The following is a 16,097-nucleotide window of genomic DNA, read 5'->3' as shown; positions in this document are numbered from 1 at the left end:
CAGGACCTGCCAGATGATGTACAGGCAAGTGAGAGACAAGGCAAGGGGAAATCCCTTATTGGTGGCTGCGACACACTGGGTTACAACCAAAGTAGCCATCCACAGGCCTGCGGGCAAGCTTCCCTTCTGTTTCTCTCCCCTCTTTCCAGCTCTTCTAAAACAATTCTGAGATCTTCCCTGCCCAGCTCCTTTTGTCTCTGCCTTGCTCACCCATTCCAGGTGGTTATCAGAGGATGTCTCCATGTATCCTGTCCGGAGAGCTGCGAGCCCTCAGTGAAATGGTGCCATGATGAGATCATGAGCCCCTGCAGAGCTGACAGGCTAGGTACATGCTACCCATTTAAAGCTTCATTTGGCAGCACAAGCACAGAAGGTAATCTGGGTGCAGTTCCATCTTTCTTTGCACATCTGTACATTTGTTTTATTAACATGGGGCCTTTCCCCTCCAGTAGCTTTCCTTATGCCAACAACACAGAAAGCTACTGGCATTAGGAAACAGATGGTAAGACTGTGACAGCCTTCAGCTGTCTTCCTGCAGTTCCAGTCAGTGTTTGCCTAAGACAGGGCAAGTTCCAGGTGTGGTGGACTAAGAAGTTACTGCTTTGGTGTAGAGAAGGTATGGGAAAACAGAAAAAATAAGCATTCTAGGGAATTCTTTGGCTTAGGAGGAGGCCTTTTTCCAGCCTGCATAAGCCTGTTTGCTTGCATCTTCTGCTGCAGGTGAGGGTGAGTCTGAAATTCTACTCACCAGCCAGTCTGAGCAGAGGGAACTGCTAGGAAGGTAGTTTTTTGAAAGTTTTTAAGCACCTGCTCCCTGAATCAGAGGAGCCCGATCCTCAATGCCTAAAGGACTGAATCCAAGTTCAGTTGTACTGCAGTTACACTTCATGAGACAGAGCCAAACTGCTGAATTCAATAATTTCGAGTCTACTTCTTTAAAAACAGTACAGCCTCTAAGGTACATACCTGGCTCATTTTTGGCAATTCCTTTTCAGTTTTAGTATCCTTTTCTTTGGCTAGATCCTTCAGCATCTGCTTCAATTGCTTTTGGTAATCTACTGCATCACCTTTTTTGGAGCAGACATAAAAAGGATAATTAATTTTCAAGTCATGGAGTAAATTTACATTTCCAAATAAACCCCAGAGAGCAGAGATAACCAACTTTCCACTTGTGATCCCTACCATGTTATCTCATGCACTCAACATGAGAGAGCCACTCTGGACATACCGTTTGATTTTCCAATGACCAGTGGTCTTGATGTTGACAGCAAAGGATTCTTTAATGGTGACTGGCTGTCTCGTTCATTTTCTGTGAGAGCTATCCAAGAAATGTGACAAATTTAATGCTTTGAAATAGACATGATGGTTATTTATTTTTCTGAAATTTGCATACTTGATGAAAGCCAAGTAATTGTGCAAAGATGTTTTGCAAATGCTTTCAAGGAATGTCATTGAATCATGCTGTAAAATGTTCCTGTAAGACTGGTGCTGCACTTGGAAGCTTGCCAAGAACTGCACATTTAATTAAAAACTTTGCACAGCGGAACTACCACAGAATTTTGTCACCTAATCAAAACTGGATCAAGATATACAAGGAGATGTCTAGTGTACATGGACTACAAGGCACTCAAAAACATTATTTCAGTTCGTATTTTGTCTGTAAGTAACCATATAATTGGCTGCAAATGATCTCTGAATGCAACAGATGTGTGAGCTTTGACATTGTAATCTACACATTTCATCCAAAAAGCTTCCATTTGTACTTAATGGAGTAATGTGTCAAATGCAGTGAGTCTAACTACAAATGCACATCCTGTATGCCCCAAGCTGGAAGGAAGCAAGATGGGGTTCTTCATTAAGCAGCTTTTTCCCAAAAGCAAGAGATTTTTTGGGGAAACTGAGTTATTAATTTTCTTTCAGATTTCTTACCTGGTGGGATATGCAGCTTATACAGTAACTTTATCTTTTCATTCATTTCTCCATTATACATAACATCTGCAAGGAAAGTAAAGAACAAGGAGGAAGTGAACTGGAGCATTTACTTCCACAGTTTAAAATACATCAGGTACGTCTCTGTGCACAAAGGACTGTTGTTTACATGGACAATAAACATATGGCCAGTGTTTAACTTCATGTTGTGCCTGTCAATGAGGAACAGCAGGTGACAGCCATCTGTTTGGTCTTTGTCCTTGTGAAACAGACTGGGAGCACCTCACCCTATGGAACTTCAGCATCATTTAAAAATATCAAGGAGGGTGGCAGGGAATCTAGTAAAGGCTGTTTGCTGCCACAGGTTTACAAAAATTCAAGGGAGGGAGACAGATAATGTTGGGGACATCATACATATTCATATGTATGATATTCTTACATAGTATTTCTCCCCTTCAGCCCTCACTGCTGTTCTACAGGGTAAGCCCAAAGGAGGTAACTGTTTCACATGTAATATAATTCACATTTTCAATGACCAGTAAAATTTAGATTCTAAACTTTCAAATGCACTCAAATACTGTGGAGAACTTTAAATTAAAGTTTTATCCCTCTAAGAATCAAATAAAAAGAGAATACGGGGTGCTTTAGTGTTCACATTAAAAAATCTAAAAATCATAAGTGTAAAGAATACAAAATCACTGATTTTTACTGAAGCTTTGAATTGCATTTTTCTCCACGTGAGGTCAGACATCCATTCAGATCTGCCACTTTCTCTCAGCCAGATTTTGGACAGGAGACAGGCAGTTTTACCTATTAGGACAGCTGGTGGTCTCAAGACCAACCCTAGCATAGCCCTCAGTCACTGCTGGCCCGATTTTTTTTGTTCTGCCTACTGCCAACATGCACGGCAGGCAGCAGTCAGCTGTGTAAGGTTAAGTCTGCAAGAAGCAGTTTCAAAGAGGTACATTGAGATTTCAGAGGTATACTCAGAGCAACAACTCAGTAGAGAGGATTTCCCAGCATTCTGTGCAGACCCAAATACAATTCTTCACTCATACAAGATTTTCAATAAAATAACTATTGTCTGAGAAATCAAATATTCTAATACAACATTCAATCACGTCCTCAGGCTGTCTTTTAAATCCAATTGACTTCAGATGATTGAAACTCAAAAAGTATGAGTAAAGGTCACTGATACAAGGAATTACACATAGGGGGAGAGAATATAGGAAAATAAAGATAGTGTAGAAAGTAATCTTAGCCCTAGGAGTTGCAGTTGGGCCAATTAACAAAGATTAGGAACAGGCCTGACTTTACAGGCCACAGCTGTAACCAATGGGAAAAAGAGTGCTATAAAAGAGTGGGGTGGCTGGCTGAGAAGGGAACTAGAGTCAGTTGGCTACCTTTGTGAAGAAGAAAGAATCAGTGCTTGGAGGAGCTGCCCACAAGAAACACCAAGAATGTATGAAACCTTTGCAATAAGGAGTCAACAGTATGGAACCCCGCTGTAAGATGACAACAATACAAGCTGTAAAAACCATCTTCTGTGCCAGTTATGTGGCATTTTACCACTGCTGTCTCCCCCTGTGCCAACCCCAGCTCTGCCCCCGGCCCAGCCGGTACCCAAGCAGCTGGCGAGCGCCTTGAACTCGATGAGCTGGTCCATGTTGTCGTCCAGCAGGCGGAAGGTCCTGTGGGCCAGCAGCTCGGTGTGCTCCCCGCAGGTCCAGGGCGAGAGCAGGCGGAACAGGCTGGCAAACTGCTGGGCGTCGATGCGGTACTGCTCGGCGTACGGCCGGCTCGGGTCGTGCCGCTCCGGCACTGCGCTGCCGCCGGCCCAGTAGCACCTCAGCAAGTGCTCCCGCTAGGAGAGATGGACACACACAGCGCTGCTTGTGGGGCACGACCAGCAGAAAAAGGCATTCACACCAAACTGCACTGGAACGTGCTCAAAAATTGCTCTGCAAGATGTCATCGTGATACCAAGACCATTCTTGTGGGAAAAAGCAAATCTTTCATCCGAGCAGCCAGGCCCTCTCACAATTTCCAGTGGATAATTAATAAATATGAAGGGAGACAGGGCAGATTCTTGAAAAAAAAAATCAGTGGGCTACTGAAACTGTTTTATCACATCTGACCCATGATGTTCCTTAGCAGCCAAAGGTACAGAGGGTCACCTCTGTAAAAAATGTGGAGTAAGCGTAGGCTTGGCCTGCTCATTTCTTCTCTTTCAGACCTCTCCATATAGATACTGTAGCATTAGTCTTCTGTTAGGGACAGGCAAAACAAAGAGTCCCAACAAAGCAAGCTTTGAAAGGAACCACGAGCAGAAAATGAAATTAGGGGAAGCTAGTCAAAGATCAAAACCACTGAAGAACAAGCCCCAGCAGCATCATCTTACAACCACTAATGGAGGCAGGATACAGCTGCTCTTGGTGACAAAGCTGTGCAACACTAACAACATACCACAGTCATATTCTCAGTATTTATGGCTATGAACACAGAAGAAATGGTCCATTAAGGGAAATAATTACAGCTTGAACCTCTAAATCAAGTATAGTTGTACAAGCATAGATGTCCCTGTCTCCAACTTTATTGTGTGTTTTATCAAACATCAGCTTGACAGAAAGGAACTGAAACTGCTTTCAGTTAAAAAAAAAAAAAAGAAAAACAAACCTGTGAGAAAATTTGGAACAAATGGCAAGGACACAAGGTTGTAGGGTTTGGGATTTTTTCCCCCCATGGAGAAGAGAGTCTGCCTTTAAAGAGCATTTAGAGAACAAGATTTAAAAGCACTGCCAAGTTCCCAATGAGCACAGCTACATAATATTTAATTTATTCTGCATGTGAAAGTTAACAGAAGCTAGCTTGTCAGGGACCATTTCCAAGCAGAAAGTTAGAAAGGATCTCAGGGGCAGTGCTCTGAACAATCACTACATTACTGTTCCTCTTTAACAACTGCACAACCACAGAAAGGAACAAAATGGCAGGATCCCACCCAGGGAGCACAGCCCAGGCAGAGGACAGGAGGTCAGTGATGCACTGCCAAGCAACAGCTGGAAGTTATGCCCAAAGAAGACCTCAATGAGGTGCATCCCCTGCTTTTCAGGGAGACCAACCTTGAACAAGTCATACAATTCCTCTAAATCTTCAGGAAGAATTGAAACGTCTGGGATGACAACTCGGAGCTTAAGAAGAAAGAAAATCATGTTAGTGACATCACTGACACAGGCAGACTCACAAGCTGTTAGGTGGAACAGCTGAAAACCACTATTAAAAAAATCTTTGTGCTGTTTCCCCCTTCTTTAGGTGCACCAGTTGGACAAATCCATGAAAAGAGAAATCCCTCAAGGGCCATTAGAAACAAAGACAGGAAGTCCCTAAGCTACAGGTCACAGAGGCCAGGGAGGCATGGCATGGTGCTGTCTCTCCTCTTCCCCAGGCATCTTCCAAGGGCTGGCCACAGTCACAGATAAGGTGCTGGGCTGGACAGTCCTGCAGCTGTTCAGAACTTTAAAGCCACCCTAAACTACAATAATGCACAAGAAAAACCATCAGCATCCCAGGAAAGAGCTTTTTGCAAAGTCAGCAATGATCTTTCAAGACCTGGTGGCCCCTTTTTATAAACTAAACCTGTATCTCCAGAGGCAATGCTGAGCTACCTCAGCATTATCAGAGCAATAGCCTGCTCACCACGTTCTGCTTGGTGGTATCTTCGTGGCTCTGCAGGACACGGATGCGGTGTTTGTAGCGCATGTGCTCTATCTGCTCCACAGAGTGGTCTCCAAATTTCTGTAAGACAGGAACAGAAGTTTATTATTTGTGTTGTATTATTTTTTCCTGTATTATTATTATTTCCTGTATTAATTGGAAATACACTTATATTAAAGTGCAGTGAGACCTTGAAGAAAAAGCATACACAGTCTATTATTCATCTAGGTACCCATACTACACCTAGTCTTGTGCATGAGAGCACTTCAGTCATGGAATCTGTAAAGATGTGTATTAACTTTCAAAGCATCTAAAGTGAATCAAACCTTCTTCTTTAAAATTCTAACTTAACTGACTAGAAGATACAAAGAATTCTTTTACCTCATAGGAGTCATGAATCAGGTTTGCTATTTCAGTCACTGGAGAGGGTTCCTGGTCGTCACTGAAGAATGCATGGTGATTACCAATAGGTGGCAGAGGGCTTTCCTCGTTTTTGACATGCTCTAAAAACCTGAAGAGAGGAAATGTATAAGAACATAGATCACATTGCACTGTGCTCTTCTCAATTCAAACATGCAGTAGGTCTTATGGCTCAGATTTAGAAATAAATTGAGTTTTGGGCAAGCTAGACTTTTCAAAAATGCCCTTGTGATTACTCATCTGAGGAACAGTAAGCCAGCCAAATTACTAAATGCTGCCCAAGAAAGAAAACTCCTGTCTCCTTGAAGTCTGGAGCAGGAAGCCTGTCAGTCCAGGGAAGGCACGGAGAGCAGCAGTAAATATTGCACGCTGACGCAGGCGATGCAGCTCTCGGAGTGCCAGGAAATTTCACAGGACATCTCGTCCGACGTGCAAAGCCATTGTTTGAGGCAGACACTGCGACAGCAGCAGCAGCAGCAGGGTGACACAGAAGGGCCCTGGTGCCTACTGAGCAATGCCTTTGTTTTAGGGCAGAAGGGCCTGAGGTGGAAGCAGCACTCCTGTGTGGCCATACCTGCTCAGGATCATCAGGGCCTGCCCATCATCCTTGCTGTTACACAGATCCACGGCGTTGGCTTCCAGTATGGCCAAGCCCAGCTGGAAAATGGCTTTGATGCCATCATAGAAGAAGCAGTCAACAACATTCACAGCACTTTCCAGGGGCATGATGCTGAGGAAAAGGGTAAGGAACCAGGAAAGAGAGATGGAAGCTAGGGCTGTCAGATCCTTCATATGTTCAGCCAGCTCTGGAAGTTGCTCTTTTATAAGCTCTTCAAACACTGACTGGTCTACCTGAGCACCTACAAGTTATAAAGGAACAGCATGAGTCAGGACTGACACAGGAAAAAAATTATTTTTTTAAACTAATCACTGCTGTCAACTGTTAACTGCAAGACTTTCTTAAAATTTAAACATGAAAGGCACACACACATCTACAATGACAAATGCCATTATCCTCCTGCTGCCCAACCCTTGTGTCCATAAACCTTACTGTACAACTTTCTGCAAAAAGTGTGTTAATTCTCCTAAGTGCCTTTAGGGTGCAATGAAACAGCAATAGCAGAAGCTGTTGGTCTTGGCTACAAAAGCACATAATAATTAAGTGCTAGCAAAAGCCATCTTAAAGCATTTATTGCTCCACTTGGGATGTATGCAGTAAAAATAAGACAGTACACATTCCTCTCTGATGTATGTACTCAAGGAAGTGGGCAGCAAAGCTTTTGGTCTAACTGAGAAAATGTAGGATGGAAGTCCAGATATACCTACACACACCAGGCAGGAAGAATAGTATTTACATGAAAGTACATGCACAGATACAAATATATACTTACAACCATATGTATCTACACATAAAGAACAAAAGATTTCTGCAATGCCCAGATAAAACATTTCCTAACTGTCCCAACCAGTTTTTCCAAAGGAGCAGATCTGGGCTCTGGTTTAGCTACTAGCTCAGTTCTGCTTTGTCAGCAGCTGTTACAGAATCAATGTCGTTTCTTCTCAATGAAGCAGACTGTGTCTACAAACCAAATTTGCCACATCAGGGCTTTGAACAAAGACACTGCAAGTTAAAAATATTCCTGAATATAAAATGCAGTCAGCTTTTCAGTTATTTTGTCTTTCTTTTCAAGTTATTTCATTTCTTTCTTATAGTCCATAATCTGCTAATATTAGGACACAATTTTAATTGCTGAAACATATATATCCCTAGCACTCAAAATTTCTGTTGCTCAAAAGCAGAATATAACCTCAACAATTTGTGGCAGAGAGACAGCATCTTTTGGCTTTGCATCCAAATCATAGGGAAAAAAAATAGCTAAGACATTTCTCTGTCTTAGAACCTTTCACATCAGGCAACAAAGAGCTTCTGCTGGTGACTGAACAAACATTAAAGCACCACAAATCAAAAATAAAAGCCCATGGTCATCCAAAAAACTTCTAAGAAACACATCAAGCATGATGTTTTGAAGAAAAAGCTTCCCATAAGATTGAAGAAAAGGAGAAAAACAGACTGGAGTTACTCAACAGAGGGCAATTTTTGTTTGGGTTTTTTAATAAGCTTAATGCAAACAATTTAACAGCCATAGTTAACACAGACCCAAAAACCAGAGCTGGATTTAGAGGTATTTGAAGGAAGCCAGAGACAGATAGGCAAGACATATATAAATAGATCATTCCAGACTTAGAGACAGCACGAGCAAAACCAGAGCTTTAAAAGGAACATGCAACACTGCCCAGATCTTTCACAGACCTTCTTATAAAAAGTGCTGCCACTGTAGATGGAAGTGAAACAGTTGTATTAAAATGGACTTTTCTATTTTTTCATGTGTTTTCATTTTTCATGAAATCTGAACAAATGAATCTGTATTACAGCATGAGACCATAATGAGGTAGGAAAATACCAGCGCATGCATTTGAAAAATGATGACCTTAGATGCGAGATAAATGACATCTTCCAGACTGAAAAGGCAAATCAGCGAAATAAAATAAGGTTTTCAGTGTTTCAAGAAATACAGTCAATTTGATGACAATCTAACAGGTAAAGTGGGGTAAGATGCCCTGCTGGTTTATGCAGGGGATGAAAAAGTCATGCTAACTGAAAATAGGATATGCCTGACCCTTGTCACCACTCTTACCCATATACAACCTGTTTGTATCTTGCACCTATCTGCCTATCATTTCTTCTATGCACTGCAGAGACAAGAAGGACAGAGGGAATTCCTGAAGAAGGAGCCCTGCCTGCAGGCTTTTCCCATTTGCAAGCAGTGAAATAATGAAAAAGCTTATGAAAGGTGTCAGAGCTGACAAGGCTGAAGGAGGGAGATGAAAGTAAGAAGGCTGAGTAGGACTGAATTGCCCAAGTTTTGAAAGCAAAAATTCTAGCTAACTAACTAAACACACATATAAATAAATAGAAGATTTTGAAAGTTATGAAGAAAAGGTCTGAAACGAAAGGAAGCTAAGAAGGCCTGTATAACCAAGGTCATTAATTTGGTAGCTGTTTGGAGGGCAGAGATTACAGGCTGACACTGCAGAGGAAAAGCACAGTGACGAGTAGCAAGGTCAGAGATCACCAAAGTTATTGAGAGATCAAAATTTGGACAAACAGTATTGGCAGGGTGCACAAAGAGGAAAAGTTTGGTCTTGGAAGTGTTATGCAGGAAGAAACAATACAAAGTTTAGACAAGAGCTGGTTGCAAATCAAAAAGAAGGTCGACTGAAATGCAGAGCCAAGAACACTAACTCAAGCAACAGGAACCAGAGGAGGGGCAGTCTGGAGAAGATCAGTAGCACAAATTTGGGCACGTTAAGTTCTAGGGTAAAGCAGAGCTGCAGAAACTGTGCTCAGTGAAGGAACTATGCTGCAAAACTGCACCAGTGCCACTCAGCCAGGGAGAGCAGGGCAGCTTCCAAATTGAATTCCTGGCTCTTCACACTGTGAACTATGAGCTATGGCAGCAGAGAGACACAGCACTTCTTCCTTGGGATAAAGAGGGCCAGAAAACAGAGAGACAGGAGAACCAAAACTTTCAGCACTTACACAATGTAGGCTGTAACCATGGCAAGTGACAGGCAAGATACAAAGCACAAATCAAGAACAACTCAAGGCAGGGATATGGCTGGCCAGGTGAGACAACTCAGGTGAGCAGCACAGAATGCTACTTAAGGAGAATAACCCAGCAAACATCAGAAAGTTATGAGTAATCCAAAGCACACTGCTGATACCTAGAAATGCTTGAGTACTGATAGGGCTGTGTTTCTCTCCTTTAATCAGGAAAGGACACAGACAAACATGGAAGTCAGTAATCAAAATAGGAGTTTAAAGTCATGTCTGGAGACAAGAAGAAAAATTCTGACAAGTGGGACAGTTACAATGCCCAGAAAATACCAATGGCATTCAAAGTACCACAAAACATGCTAAACATCCAGCTAAACTTTGGAATAACTCAGCTTTAACTTACCTTCTTGCCAGTCCAGTGACAAGACAGAAACTGAGCAGTGACACAGTGTCTAGAGGGAGGTATGACAACCCCATCCTTCAAGGAAAAGACTGGAAATCTTCTCAAGTGTCTCTTTCCACTCCATAGGCAGCACCCCAAGGGTGCCCAGACCATTCCTAGCTCCCAGAACCTCTACTGCCAGGGACTTGCTCCTATCTCACTTTCTCTCACGTGACCCTGGTGTCTCTCTTTGCCACAGCAAGGGTGTAACAGCAGATGCTGCAGCTACAGACTAAGGTAAAAAAGGGAAAAGCTACCAAACATTTCTGTAAGGGAAGGAAGTGACTGCAAAGAACAAATACTGCTTAGCCCCTCTCTTTCTGTGCATTAGGCAGTCTGCACAATGATCTTTAAAATAATGGCACTATGCAGGAGCACTATACAGCACTACACAGCACACACAGTGCATGGCACAGGGACTTGTACCAGCTCTCATTACAAAGGGCTACTGTAGATGCAAGCCTGCATTGCTCCAGCAGCCAGGCAATTCAGAGAGTTCAGATCACAAAGCAGATCTTTCCTACGTTCATCTTAAACAGTCTGAGTCTCTAACACTGCACACCCCCAGCCAAGACCCACAAGCTCTTCTATTTATGTAACAGCCAAAAGTGTCCCCACCTTCTGACCAACAGGAAAGAAAAAAACCAACTGTGAAGTTGAGCATTTACAGATCATGCAGCTCAAACCCTTCAGACCAAAACAGCCCTGGCTGGAATCTGAGCAGCCACTGCTGCTGTCCCTGCACACCACACAAGCAGATGGAGCACCTCATCCATGGGGTCTGGGCCCCAGCTGACCCTGAGCATTTCCCCAGCCCTGTGCCACAAGGCTGCCCCTTCCCAGCCTGCAGGACAGGGAACACAGGCTCACCTATCACTCGGTGGTTGAAGTAATCCGGCAGCATCCGCTCACACACAGCAACCAGCAGCCAAAAGGCTTCTTCCTCTTTGGCATACAGCAGCAACACGGAGGTCAAAATGTTCATGGACTTGCAAGGGCAAAGAAGAAAATGGGATTTGTTAGTGACAGCAAATCCTACTGAAAAGAGCTCAACTGTGGCTATTTTTATAGAAAGAAAAGTAGTCTAACAGGATGTAAAGAACTAAGGAAAAAAAAAAGCAAGAAAAAGAGAGAATCCACAACAAATACATAATTGCAATCCACAGGCACAGCAAGTTTTCCAAGCTTATTCGTAAGAGCAACAGAAAACAATGGAGAAAAGCACAGTACTGGATTTGCCAAGATACAAAGCAGGTAACTGATACTGCAAGATGTTTTGGGGCTGCTTTCACTGCCCCTTATTCCAGTATCAGGACCACTCTGATGTTAATCAGAATTCAGGGAGCTGACCAGCTAGACAAATGACTTTCCTCATTTATCATCAGTTTTGGAATAAAGTGGCAGAAAGGTTCATTAAGCCTGTGCCCCAGTGCACTACATAAAATCTCATCTGTGCAGGCCAATTCACCCTGCACTGCTTCCAAGTATTGTCCAAGAAATGCCCTTTTCAACAAACAGAAGCATCAGAAACAATTTTTTCCCTTCCTGTAACTATAAATGCAGTTTGCAAAATGCTGAAGGAATATCATTGGTAGAACAGAGCCTTTTGGTGAGACTATGTAGTTGTTTTCCAAAGAAAAATGACATTTAAATATCTAAAAATAACATTTAAATATCTACTTTTCCAACTGAAAGGTCTTTATTTATAAAAAGCACCACTGAAAGCACTCTTGAGAGAGCACCAGAAGGGGAGAAGCAGCAGGGAGCACAGTCCCTCGGGGCACGCCCCACCTGGCAGTATCCTATTTTGGGGTTCCTGTGCGCGTAGGCGGTGAGCACCCTGCGCAGGGCAGCGATGCCGGTCTCGCTCTGGAAGGCCGGGTGCTCAGGCAGCGAGCGGTGCAGGTCGCGCTCGATCTCCTCCCTGGCCATGCAGCACCGGCCCATGGAGGCCTCCACCAAGTGCACGTAGTAGCCAGGGTGTGAGGCGAGATCCGTCTGTGCATCTGCAGGCAGCAGGAAGGGAGGGAGAGGAAGCCAGGTTTAGCATCGTCCTTATCCACTCCCAAGTGCTGTGGGAATTACTGCTCAGAAGGGTATAAGCAAGGTGGCTTTCCCCAAGATCTGTGAATACCCAGGCCTAAAAGACAAAGCCCTAGCAGAACATAGGTCTTAGAAACTAAGTATTAGCAAAGCTCACATGACATGACATCATTCAGAACACCCTGATTGAGCAAAAGATGTCTCCAGCAGGAGGTATTGGTTTAGGTTGAAAGTATTGGTTAAAGATCATCTCATTCCAACCCCCCTGCTATGGGCAGGGACACCTTTCACCAGACCAGGTTGCTCAAAGCCTCATCCAGCCTGGCCCTGAACACTTCCAGGGATGAGGCACCCACAGATTCTCTGGGAAACTCCTTCCAAGTGTCTCACCACCCTCACATGTTACTGGGAGAAATGTACTCAGAACTGTTCATATCCTTCAAGGAGGAAAAGCTCCACATTTACAAATGTCTGAGTATGCCATATATTGGATTAAGGACTAAGCTTGAGATCACACTGTAGGCACATTCTGGCTCTGCCATATTTGTCGATGAAATGAGCTGTTTTTTCCATCTCCAGTTTCTGTAAGCCTTGCCAGCATTCAACAAGAAGCAGGAGCAGGTCTGCCAACTTTGAGACTGTCATTATTTTGCAATAACCTGATTTGTCTAGGGCTAACTCAGTATTTACGCTACAATCTAATTGCTGCTTGAAGATTAACATTGTTTTATGAAAACATGATGCTAATTTTAAATTACATAGATTACAAAGATGTTATTTTGATTCTTCTGTACGTCATATGATATCATCCTGAGGTAAAACTTCTACACATCTACCCAGGTACTTCCTTGCATTTATTAGTTCAGTTCAGATCATGTCTTTTCCTTAAGCAGTATCACAGGTCCCATGTAAAGGACATTAATTGCCCTTGAGAAATTTCTTGCCTAAATGTTTTGCCATCTCCAGAATCAGATGATGCCTACAGCCAACATTTCTAAGCATGCCCACCTGAGAAAAGCAGCCAGAGTTTGCCTCTTAAGGACTCGGGAATTCCCATAGCAACAAGTTTTCTGATTTTCTCTGTGCGAAACATGCACACGGTTCTGCCATACTCCACGAAATGGTCATCCCACAGGCTCTCTTTGATTTGCTCTCTAGACTGGGAACAAGAACATACATTAAAAAAAAAAAACCAAAAAACCAAGTCATGTTTTTGTTTACCAATTCTCATGTGAGAACTGGTAAACAAAAGCATTTCACATATTAGAAATTCCACTACCAATGGAAATGGGAAGTCTGCTCTAGGAACTTTAACTTTCCCCACTTTGCATATCTCATTCACCACACAGGGATAAAAATTAGAAATATTTACCATAATGAAATGGGGGGAGGGAGAAGAAAAAAATCCAACCAAATAAAAAAGTTGTCCCGTATCTAACTTCTCCAACCAATACAGAATGCATTTTACTAAAAACATCTGTCTGAATGTAACCCCAGCTTTTTAAAAACAAAACCTAAAACTCCTACAGCTTTCCCCAAATGTTACATACCTTTCCAAAATCAAGGCCTGGCATTCCTGACTGATGAAAGTCTGACCTTAGTGCTTCTGCATTGAGCAAGTAATTGTTCTCCTTTTCACATTCACTTCTCTCTTTCCCGTGTGAAGCCTCTGTTCCCAGACACGCAGGCTCATCATCCCCCAGCGTGCACACGGATCCAAAGGCAAGGCTGTTCTGCAATGCCAAATCAAAGTGGTAATGACTGGAAAGGCTAAGAACTACATCCTCAACTGTCCTCCAGACAGAGCTGGGTTACCCTTTGCCTTTTGCATCAAAACCTTTAACACCTTTCAGGAAGAAAGGTCTTACTCAAGACTTTATACAAACTGTCATTCATTTGCATGTCAGGAAAAGGGTTGTTACTTTAAAACAAAAGTTGTTAGCCAATTCTAAGTGTCCTTGATGACAAGATATCCAACAGTCTTCTACTGTTATGATTTGAAAGACAAAATCACAGAACAATTTAGGTTGGAGAGGACTATTGTTTTCAATGCCCTGCTCAAAGCAGCAGCCCTCAGCCCTGGTTGCTGGAGTCTGTGCCCAGTCAAGTTGAGTAGCTCCAAGAAAGCAGAGAGCACTGCTGCTCCGGGCAGCCTGGTCCAGTCCTGCCTAACCATGAGGGGAAATCTCTCTTTATCTATTTAGATTTTTCCTTGCTAAACCTTGAAGCTGTGGCTGCTTGTCTTTCAACTGGCATATGGAAGGAGAGTTTGCCTTTATCTTCCAGCTCGCCACTCTTTGGCAGAAGCCTGGCTGAGGAAGCCCTGCTCCCTCCACCTCTCCTTAAAAAACATGTGCTCCAGCCCCCACCATCTTACAGCCCTCTACTAGACTTACTCCAAATAATCAATGTTTTTCATGTGTAATCAAGCAGAGTCAAACCTGGACACAGTACTCCTTATCAGGCTCATAAGTGCTGAATAAAAGGGAATAGCAACATCCCATGACCTGCTGGTTACAATCCTGCTAGTACAACCTGATATGGGGTTGTCCCTCAGCATTGTAAGAGTACACAGCTGACTTACAGGCTCAACTTGTTCATGACTCCTCCTCCTTTCCCACACAGCTGTTCTCCAACCAGCCCGTTCCCAGCCTCTCCTGTCACATGGGCTTGTTTTGCCAGGTTTCACATTTGCTTTGTTGAACTTCGCGAGGTCTCTATAGCCCATTCCCCCAGACTATGGAGGTCTCTGTGAAGGGCAACCCAGCTGCCATCCCAGTCCCTGCTCTCCTCAGCATGTCAAGCACAACTATGCTGTGAGTGTCCTCTATCCCACCAGCCAGGTCTTCAAAGGTGGCATCAGATAAGCATTGGCTCAAGATCAATTTGGGGGCCTCCCAAAGAAGGCAGGACACTGGAATAATGGATATTAAATCATTAATAAAATAAAAGCTCAGTACCTGATTGTTATTTTGCAAGTTGTTGCAGTGCAATGTGTTGCTGGAGTTCACCTCTTTGAACCTCTGGAGCAGGTTCTCCACCAAAGTATCTCGGTCCTTCAGCTCAATGAACTGAAAAGCTGTCTTACTCCTTATGCTAACAATGATGGGATTAGGGAGAAGGCTTGTGTCCTCCATCTTCTCTATACTGATGACCTTTCCCAGAGACATTACAGAAAACACATTAGGCACCACATCCACAAAAACATATTCAAATCTTCTACGTGTACCAAAACACAGCATTTCATATGCATGCTTTAAATGTGGTTATTCATATCGGCTTTCCTTGATCAAATACATCCAACTGCCTGAAGTTCATGGTCTCTCTAGAAGCTCAAACCAAATGCCAAAAAGTATTCCAGATGCCTTTTTTTTTCCTAAATTACTTTTCATCCCACTTCTAAACAGCAGACTGAGGGAAAAGATAAGAAAGGAGTGTATGATTTAAAAAAAATTATTTATAAAAGGATCAACTTGATCAAATTCTGGGTGCGGAGGAGGAAATTTACTTTCCCACCTTTGAAGATGAGGAAAAACAGTTGTTTTGTTAATTTTCATTATGTATACAACACTGTTCTCATATTATTTTCTGTTTCTGCAACAGAAAGGTAAGTTGCTACAGTTATGATATGATTTGGATGTTACTCTATTATTAGTCCAGGACGAAAGGAAAGCTTTAATTAAGAGATCATAACAGCCTTGTATCCACAGCAGATGAGGCAGGTGTTAGCTGACAGTTTCCTTCTCCTGTTTTACTCCCACCACCTTCCCCTGTGCTCTCCCCCTCCATTTAAACTCATCTATTGATTTCATGGAAACTTGCTGGCGCATCACTGCATACATAACATCCCCTCTTTCTCTCTGCCCTACAGCCTGGAAAAGTACCCATAGGTTTGTTAAAGGCTATCTATGGAGGGAGAGCTCAACACTTGTG

The 16,097-nt window shown here is 43.0% G+C and overlaps 1 protein-coding gene across 1 annotated transcript in view; it reads right to left on the bottom strand.

The window, feature by feature from the left end:
- Nucleotides 1-16,097, bottom strand: part of TBC1D8 (TBC1 domain family member 8) — a 49,205-nt gene that overhangs the window by 1,204 nt on the left and 31,904 nt on the right. The window contains exons 7-19 of the mRNA XM_064710631.1: nt 15,125-15,319; nt 13,715-13,897; nt 13,173-13,323; nt 11,913-12,127; nt 10,992-11,109; nt 6,635-6,920; nt 6,022-6,151; nt 5,623-5,721; nt 5,049-5,117; nt 3,553-3,793; nt 1,930-1,995; nt 1,229-1,318; nt 967-1,067 (exon numbers count right to left, since the gene is read on the bottom strand). Of these exons, the coding sequence (XP_064566701.1) occupies nt 967-1,067; nt 1,229-1,318; nt 1,930-1,995; nt 3,553-3,793; nt 5,049-5,117; nt 5,623-5,721; nt 6,022-6,151; nt 6,635-6,920; nt 10,992-11,109; nt 11,913-12,127; nt 13,173-13,323; nt 13,715-13,897; nt 15,125-15,319 (1,944 nt within the window). The remainder of the gene's footprint in view (nt 1-966; nt 1,068-1,228; nt 1,319-1,929; nt 1,996-3,552; nt 3,794-5,048; nt 5,118-5,622; nt 5,722-6,021; nt 6,152-6,634; nt 6,921-10,991; nt 11,110-11,912; nt 12,128-13,172; nt 13,324-13,714; nt 13,898-15,124; nt 15,320-16,097) is intronic.

Source organism: Zonotrichia leucophrys, chromosome 1 (genome assembly GCF_028769735.1).
Source record: "Zonotrichia leucophrys gambelii isolate GWCS_2022_RI chromosome 1, RI_Zleu_2.0, whole genome shotgun sequence".
Taxonomy (NCBI): domain Eukaryota; kingdom Metazoa; phylum Chordata; class Aves; order Passeriformes; family Passerellidae; genus Zonotrichia; species Zonotrichia leucophrys.
Note: the sequence above shows the minus strand (reverse complement) of the source record. Positions and strands in the feature narration are given on the sequence as shown.